We start from the raw sequence: 9,333 nt of genomic DNA on the forward strand, positions 1-9,333 counted from the left end.
CTTTCCCTTAGAGCCTGGTGAACTGAATCACCCTATTTCCCCGAATATGCGGCACCCTTCACAGCACCTTCCCTTCACCTGCTGTTTGTTTCCTTTGTTCTAAAGAACACCCTCTTCCTCCCCCCATGCTACTGGAAAACTATTTATTCTCCAAGACTCAGGCAAGTGTCTCCTCCTCTTTGAGCCTTCCCAGGTGCCACCTTGGGGTGGGGAGGTGTGCACACAAAGCTGTAGTCACTTATTCATGTCTTTTATCCAGGTCCCCACCACAGCAGCACTGGCACTCCATATATAGTGAATAACAGCAGAAGGCTCGTCCCAAAGCCGTTCACCGTATCTGACTGCCAGCATCCCTCTGTGGAATAACCAAGACCAGGGAGATTAAGAGCATCCTGGGGTCACTAAGAACAGAGAGAAAAGACTGTGACAAACCCCTGCCGTGGCAAAGGTCACAACACTGTCACTGTCCTGAAGCATTCCTCTGGCCTGGTCAGGGGCACAGCCCTGGGATGTGCTTGTTCGTATCTTGTCATTCTAGTAAAAGTATTTAAAGGAAAATACTCCTTCACACTGCTTTTTCTTTTCACTTCCCAAGTTCCCTCTTTTCTTTGCCTCACAGCTCACCTGTCTGTTCAGCCCTGATGAATTGCCTGACAAAACCCGGTCTGTGACCATGCCCCTCACAGGCTCCACTCACCCAGTCACAGCCCTCAGGGGCTTTAGCTCCACCAGCATTCCATTGTCTGGGGCCCAAGACTGTCATCCAGGGATGGGAACATTCTCTGTCCTGGGGCAAAGGACCTAGCCTGCTTTTAATTGTTTCTAGGAAGACTTCTCACCAAAAACAGGGCTAATGATCAGTCTGGTGAAAATAAAGCCATAGACTAAGTTAAAAATGCCTAGCACACAGGATTGGGTATTGATTATGACAGGACTTGATTAGAGCTGCAGTTTTTGGAGTAATTATTTAGAAAATTACGGTAGTAAGTTAGACTCTGAGGGCAGCCCAGGTTTAGGGTGAAAGTTAGATTTCTTCTGATGCCTGAGAGTTCTAGACAGACCCTGGGCTTTACCTCCTCTGCTATGAAAGTATGAAAACTGACTCCAGAGTGGCCACAGCCAGGATGAAGCTGCCACACAGTGACAGAGAAAGAAGATACTCACACAGGCGGCCGTAATTTGCACTTTGCCGCATCCTCAGGTCCTCGGTGGAGTGGTGTAGGCTGGGGCCCGCTGCGGGGCTCCGGCCTGGGCTGCGATCTGGGAGGAGGGACAGAAGAGATTTGACTTCGGCAGACTTGCTGGAGTGGTGCAGCTTCTTCCGTTAGCACCATTCACGTTTACAATCATGTCACCTAAATAAAGCTGGGATGCAAGACATGCCTCTTCCCCTTCTAGGAAGAAAGGATGTTCTGGTTTTGGTTCTTGTTTGTCAGGATTTTTTTAAGCAAGTGAGTAGTCTGAACATGATTAGAGAAAATATTTGTACCTTTGAAAGTGAAATAGATATACAATTGATTAAATAGACACCAGGTGTTGTAGATGACCCCTGATTCCACAACCTACTGGCCGTGTGATCTTAGGTAAGTAACTTAACCTCTCCGTGCCTCAGCCTCCTCATCTGTAAACTGGGGATGATGAGAACGGTACCTAGTCATGGGGTTATTGTGAGGATGAAGTGAGTTAATACATGTGGAGCACTCAGACAGTGCCTGGAACACAGGTAAGTGCCGAGTACGTACCCACTGTAGGCTAAACATTTTCCATTTAAAATAATTCATCTAAGGAGATTCCTCAAGTCTCTTTAGTTAGCAGCGTTATCAACTTTGTACTGATTATTGCATTTATCTGACAGGTCCAGCAAGGCTAGTGTCTGGGCATCTCAACTCTGGGATATCAAGAGTGGAGGGTTGCAGGTTTGAGATGCGTGCATAGGACAAGCCACCAGCGTATGGCCCGACTCACTGGTGGTGGAGGAGACTGACTTTCCAATGTCAACCAAGGAGCGGTGGATGGGCTTCTTGGTTTGGTGACGGTGTTTCCTCAGTAGGACGTAGCTGACCCTCTCTCGGAGCTCTGGCCGAAGGAGGCCGTCCTCGATTTGCTTTTCAATGACATCATCTAAGTGGGAAACAAACATGCCTTGTCCACGTGGCACCGAATGACCAGGGGTGTGGGGGTCTTCAGTTTCATCTGTTATTAGTGGGATTAAAAGTGACCTAAAGGAGGCAGGGAATGTAGAAATAGTCCCACCTTTGCCACAGAACTGAAAATTTGAACCAGTCATGAACGCTCAGCCTCCTTATATGTAAAAGGGTGTGTGCACGTCTGTGGGAGTTCGTGTATGTGGATGCATGTGTGTGTGCATGGGGGTGCATTGTGTGCCCATGTGGGTGCACATGTGCATGCATGTGTGGGTATAGGATTCTCTGCTCTTTCTATCAATAACATTGTGGAAAATAAATGAAATTGTACACATGAAAGTACCCTAAGAAGCACAAGGTACAATGCTAAGTGGTTTTAGTCCTAACATGAATTCTTTTTAGAAAAGTATTTTGGGCAATGTAGTTCTGGCAAAATTGAATGTGCTAAAACAAAATTCACAAGTTTTAGGGATGGTAAGGCAAGTCGCTCCCTCCCTTTGCCACTCTATCAAACGAGAGCTAATTTCCTGAAGATGAATGGTGATCTATTTACCCTGACAAGAAACAGGTTGCCATGGCAATAAGTGTCTCCAACCATGCTAAGAAGCCCTTCTCCCTTTTGTTACATTGCTGGATGGCATTTCAGACGCTGATCTTCCCCTCTCTACGTGTATCTGAAACTTGGAGCAACTGTGACACTGCCTTTGGGGCCTCAGACCCAACGCCCGGTCTCTGCAGAATTAGGCAGGCATCAGAGGTGGGTGTGCCATGCAGACCAAGGGTGGGCATGAGATGGGGCAGGTGAAGGGGGGCGCTGCCCTGCTTTGGTGGGGGCCACAGCGGTCCTTGACTCACCTATGATCTGTGGTAAGGAGCCGCTGTCCAAATCCAGCAGCACCGTCCCCGTCTGCAGGCAGGTCCGGAGCTCAAAGAGGCTGTGCAGGGACAGTGTGGACACATGGGGCTTGCTCCAGCGCTCGCCTCCTTCCTCTACCTTCTCTTCAAACTTTATCCACCTGGAAAAGTAAGGATGGGGCTCAGCATGGCCTTTGCCCTCAGGAGGAGCCCACAGCTGGGCCTCTTCAAGAGAGGGGTGTTGGCTTGTGAGTCATGCTATGCACATTGTTGGGGCATTGGTCCTAGACTCACATGCAGAGGATCTCCTGGGGACATCACCACTCGGTCCCCCACTCCTCCTGATGCAGTAATGCTCAGGATAAAGTGGCATCAGAGAATGACTATAAATGGGCATGAAGGATGCTTTTAGGGTGGTGGAAATGTTCTAAAATTGGATTTGGTGATGGTCACACAACTCTGTACATTTACTAAAAATCATTTAATTAATACACTTAAAACAAGGGAACTTTATGGTATCCGTTAATAATAGAGCTGTTAAAAAAACCGTCCACTGGACCCTAGCTACCCGTCTACTGGTCACACATGTGTTCAATGTCTGCCTTATGGGGTGTTTTCTGGGAGCAGGAAAGTATTTCCCCACAGTTCTAGTGTAGGGCCTGAGGTTTTCATGAGTCCCACTCGTATTTTGGCTCTGAAAGTTCAAGTTAAAATCCAAACGTCATTTGAGGAAGGAAAGAAATTAAACCAAGGGTATGTAGGAGTTTGTCCTTTCTAGAAGCCTTGGAACCATAGGTTGGGGTGGAGGGGACCAAGTGGGAAGGCCTTGGGCAGGCTGGCAGAGGTAGCACTGGCCTGTACCTCCCCCGCAGAGGGCAGCACCACACAGCCTGGAGAGCCACTGGGAAGCAAAATCTGGCTGGAGACCTGCTGGCTCAGCTTTATTAGACATCGACCTCAAGTTAGTAAGTAGCGTCAAGCTATGCCAATCAAAATCCCAGGGGAGTATTTTTGGACTGTGACTATCTAATTCTAAAGTTCCTCTGAAAAAGTAAATGTCTGAGAGTGGTTTGGGAAAGTCTAAAAAAGAAGAATGGGGAGGGGACATGCTTTTAGCAGATATAAAAACTTACTGAAAAGCTTGAGTAATTAAAGCATTGTAATTCCAGTCCAGATATAGACAAAGGGATCAATAAAACAACAGTTGGAAACAGACCTGAGCCCCATGGGAATTTGGGTTTTGATGGAGGAGCCCTTTAAAAGATGACCAACCTAAATATAAAAAAGTCCCTACTTCTTACCAAGCACTACTAAATTCTATGTGGATTAAAGGCTAGACATAAAAATAAATCTATAATGGAATACTGTTGAGCCTTAAAATAAAGGAAATTTTGACGCATGCTACAGCATGAATAAAACTTGAAGACATTATGCTAAGTGAAATAAGCCAGTCACAAAAGGACAAATACTGTAAGATTCCACTTCTATGAGGGACCTAGAGTAGTCAAATTCATAGACAGAAAGTAAAATGGTGGTTACCAGGGACTGAGGGGAGAGAGGCAGGGGAATTACTGTTTAAGTGGTACAGGAGTTCAGGAGATGGATGGTAGTGATGGTTACACAACAATGTGAATGTACTTAATGCTATTGAACTGTACACTTAAAGATGGTTAAAATGGTAAAGTTTATGTTATATATATTTTACCACAATTAAAATAAATAAATAACCATGTTAAAATCTATAAACAAAAATATAAACATGCTAGAAGAGAATATAGGAGAATGTTGTGGTTGTGGAGAAAGACTTCCTAAGCAAGATGTAAAACCATAAAGAGAAAATAAATGGGCACATTTTGTTACATAAAAATAAACTAAAACCTCTGTATAACACAATAAGACATAAATGAAATTCACATACATGCAACATACTCAGAAAATATTTGCAACAAACAGGGCATCAAAGGATTTTTTTTTTTTTTGGCTGCACCAGATGGCATGTGGGATCTTAGTTCCCCGACTAGGGATCAAACCTGCACCCCCTGCTTTGGAAGCGTGGAGTCTTAACCACTGGACCACCAGGGAAGTCCACAAAGCTTCTTCACATCAATAAGAAAAACTCAAATTACCCAACTGAAAAGTGAACAATTCTGAAAAGAAATAATGGCCAATAAATGTATGAAAAGATGTTCAACTTTACTAGTAATCAAGAACATTTAAATTGTTGCAAATGAAACAACATCCTTCACTTCTCATATTGGCAAAAATTTAAAAGACTGACAACTTCCTGTGTTGGTGGAAACATGGGGGTTGGGCACTCAAACTATACTCCTCGGGGTGGGGAACTGGGGAGTCTCTTTTGTCTTTTGACTGAGCAGTTCTATTTCTAGGAAATTATCACAGGAGTATCATTGCACATCTACACACAGTAATATGTATACCAGGAAATGCTTTGTCCAGTAGGGTGAATAACTGGAAACCACCAGTTTTCAGTAAAGACATGGTTACATCAATTCCATACTTCCATGCTGAAGAATAACACTCAGAGATAAAAAGCACGAGGGTGAACTATGCGTACTGACAGGATGGACAATACCATCCCATTCTATAAAAAAAAGAAAAACACACGTGTGTGTGTGTGTGTGTTTACACATGTGTCTGAACATGCCCAGAAGCAGTTTTGAAAGGATGCCTGTCAGGTGGTTAAATGGTTACTTCTGAAGGGAAGTGTGGGGTTGTTGGTGGGGGGAGGATTTAAAAGACTTGCAATCTATTTGGGTTAATTAGTGTAGTAAGAGCACAACCTGTGGAACAAGACAGCCAAGTTTTATTTTTTATTTATCTTTGGCTGCGTTGGGTCTTCATTGCTGCGTGTGGGCTTTCTCTAGTTGCAGTGAGCAGGGGCTACTGTTCATTGCAGTGCGCAGGCTTCTCATTGCAGTGGCTTCTCTTGTTGCGGAGCACGGGCTCTAGGCACATGGGCTTCTGTAGCTGTGGCACGTGGGCTCAGTGGTTGTGGTGCATGGGCTTAGTTGCTCCGCGGCATGTGGGATCTTCCTGGACCAGGGCTCAAACCCGTGTCCCGTGCATTGGCAGGCAGACTCCTAACCACTGTGCCACAAGGGAAGTCCCGACAACCAAGTTTTGAATTCCACCTTCACATTTACTAGCTATGGACTTTGGGCAAGTTACTCAATCTCTCACCACCTTTGTTTTCTTTAGGAATACTAACAGTTTATAGCAATTAGAGAAGTGCCTGGCACATAATGCACACTCTGTTAGTGTTAGCTATTAATGTGAAAATAAATAATGTTGCTTTTTTAAGTTTAGAAACAATAAGGAAATAAGAAAGTAAAGACATTCAAAGCTCTCCCAACCAGAAGACACCATGGTTGATATTCTGATGACCTTCATCTTAGATCTCTGTGGGCATGAATGCACACATGCATGCATGCACACACACACTTTTACATTAATGACACCATAAGGGCATGGTATCTAATGGATATCCTTTCATGTCTATAAATGTCTATAAATATTCATATCATTTTAAAGGCTCTTTAGCATTCCACTGTATGAGTAGGCCATAATTTATGTGAATAAACCTCATTTGGTTGACATTTAGATTATTTCTAAATATTCTTTATCATAAACAAGGCTGGTTTGAATTTCCTTGACCCCTGTTCAATAATTTCCTTACAATAAACTCTCAGGAGTGGAACTGCTGTGTCTGCACATTTTTACGTGTATGGCATACATTGTCAAACTGTTCTCCAGAAAGCTGTGCCAATTCATACTTCCACCAATGTACAGGAGACCTCACATTTCTCTGAAGTCTCTCAAACTCTAGTATTGTCATTCCTTTCCACTTTTGTGCATTTGGTAATTGAAAAATCATATCATATTTGCATTCTTTTGACTGCATGTGAGGTTGAACATCTTTTCCTTTGTCAGATTTCTTCTTTACACAATTGTGTGAGCATTTTGCAGTATCAGTGTTTAATACCCTGATTCAATACATTTATCTGAGACCAGTTAACTTGGAACCTGGTGGGGCCTTGGGGCTTGGATGGACACAGGATGGGGAGGGTTTTTTCCTAAATATATACATGTTTGTTTTGTTTTGTTTTGTTTTTGCGGTACGCGGACTTCTCACTGTTGTGGCCTCTCCCGTTGCAGAGCACAGGCTCCAGACCCGCAGGCTCAGCAGCCATGGCTCATGGGCTCAGCCACTCCGTGGCATGTGGGATCTTCCCAGACCGGGACACGAACCCGTGTCCCCTGCATCAGCAGGCGGACTCTCAACCACTGTGCCACCAGGGAAGTCCTATACATGTTTATTGACTAGTGTTATTATGGACCTATTATTACAGGTAAATGATTCTTTTTTTAAAAAAATATGTATGTATGTATGTATGTATTTGGCTGTGCCAGGTCTTAGTTGCAGCACACGGGATCTTTAGTTGTGGCATGCGGGATCTTTTTTAGTTGCAGCATGCAGGCTCTTAGTTGTGGCATGTGGGGTCTAGTTCCCTGACCAGGGATCGAACCCAGACCCCATGCATTGGGAGCACAGACTCTTAACCACTGGACCACGAGGGAAGTCCTTAAATGATTCTTTTTTAATTGAAGTATAGTTGATTTACAAAGTTGTGTTAGTTTCTGGTGTGCAGCAAAGGAGTTCAGTTATATATATAAACTTTTTCATATTATTTTCCATTATGGTTTCTTAAGGGATATTGAATATAGTTCCCTGTGCTATACAATAGGCCCCTGTTGTTTATCCATTCTATATATGAGTTTGCATCTGCTAGTCCCAAACTCCGAAGGATGGGGAGGTTTGATTAGAGGAGGCCTGGGAGGTGAAGACATGGCGCTGGAGCAGAGACCACTCAGACACTTGCCTCAGAGACTCACCAAGGTGTAGTGGACATTTTCAATGGGGAAATATGCTTGGGAGAACATTATTTAAATTATGGTAGATCCAAGTCTGTATAATATCAATACAAAGTTTTTCTAAAACTTGTATTAACATAATGGTTTGCAAGGAAGAAATCAAAGGACAGGTCCAAATGTTTTGGTCAGGACATGCTCACTCTTCTCCCTGAGAGTCCTTCTCCTATTTAATCACTCAAATTGCCCCCTTTTACCTCAAAAATACATGAGATAAACCACACCGTCTCCTGGCCACTGAGGACCCTTTTGCTACTCTACAGCCTCACTCCATCCACCCAAAGGTATGATGTGTCCCAGTAAGTGGGGCCACTTGGGTTGATTGCTTTCTACACTGTCTCATAAACATCCTGGGTGGACATTCGGGGAGTTCTCTCCCACGCATCCATCCCTCAGCTTCCTGCCTATACAAATGCAACTCCATCTGGAAAGGTGAGTTGAAACCCTTCGAAACATCCTTTTAGTAACGCTGGATAGCAAGAACAATTGGTCCTCTTCATTTCCCAGGACTTCAACTATTTGTACTGTGTTACAGGCACCCATAAAACATTAGCTCTATACACAGACAAGGTCTCAACCAACCTGAGCACAGTTTGCAGAAAAGCAAAGTTACCAGTGTCCAGGTTCAGGGCAATGCCAAAACTAGACCCCTGCTACCACCATCTCTTGAGAACTTGATTTTTAAAAAGTCCAGGATACTCAACAACTTCACTAGGGATACCTCTTCAGTTGTCCTTGCAACTATTTTGATTTTTTTTTTTTTTTTTTTTTTTTGCGGTACGCGGGCCTCTCACTCTTGTGGCCTCTCCCGTTGTGGAGCACAGCCTCCGGATGCGCAGGCTCAGCGGCCATGGCTCACGGGCCCAGCCGCTCCGCGGCATGTGGGATCTTCCCGGACCGGGACACGAACCCGTGTCCCCTGCATCGGCAGGCAGACTCTCAACCACTGTGCCACCAGGGAAGCCCCTTGCAACTATTTTGGGAATCCAGATATTGAAACAGTAAACCCAAGGCCTGAACTTAATTTTGTGTTTTTTATGGCAACAGCTAGAAATTAAGCTCACTTTTCACCTTGAGTAGAACATAGAAACGTGGAGGACCCAAAGTCTGCAGCTGTGGTTTTCAACTTTGGCTGTCTGCTAGAATTGCCTGAGGAAATTTTTAAAAATACTGATGCCTGGATGGTCATGCCACCAGGAAGATGGCCTGGCCATGGAAGCTCCCAGGTTATTTTTGCCCTGAGGGTTGACGAGACTCTGCCCTGTAGTCATATACAACCATGTGGCTCAGGAATAGTTGGACTTGTCTGGGGTCCCAATGCAGGCAAACGCTCTGGGCACATAGGTCCCATTCTTTTTGTATAAGAGGGGACATGGCCTCTTTA

General features: G+C 44.5%; 1 protein-coding gene across 1 annotated transcript in view; it reads right to left on the reverse strand.

The window, feature by feature from the left end:
* The window catches only part of SLC4A5 (solute carrier family 4 member 5), a 98,922-nt gene that overhangs the window by 40,875 nt on the left and 48,714 nt on the right, over window positions 1-9,333 (reverse strand). Inside the window, exons 4-6 of the mRNA XM_007459397.1 lie at window positions 3,000-3,160; window positions 1,966-2,121; window positions 1,165-1,260 (exon numbers count right to left, since the gene is read on the reverse strand). Of these exons, the coding sequence (XP_007459459.1) occupies window positions 1,165-1,260; window positions 1,966-2,121; window positions 3,000-3,160 (413 nt within the window). The remainder of the gene's footprint in view (window positions 1-1,164; window positions 1,261-1,965; window positions 2,122-2,999; window positions 3,161-9,333) is intronic.

Source organism: Lipotes vexillifer, unplaced genomic scaffold (genome assembly GCF_000442215.2).
Source record: "Lipotes vexillifer unplaced genomic scaffold, Lipotes_vexillifer_v1.1 scaffold51, whole genome shotgun sequence".
In the NCBI taxonomy this organism is placed as follows: domain Eukaryota; kingdom Metazoa; phylum Chordata; class Mammalia; order Artiodactyla; family Lipotidae; genus Lipotes; species Lipotes vexillifer.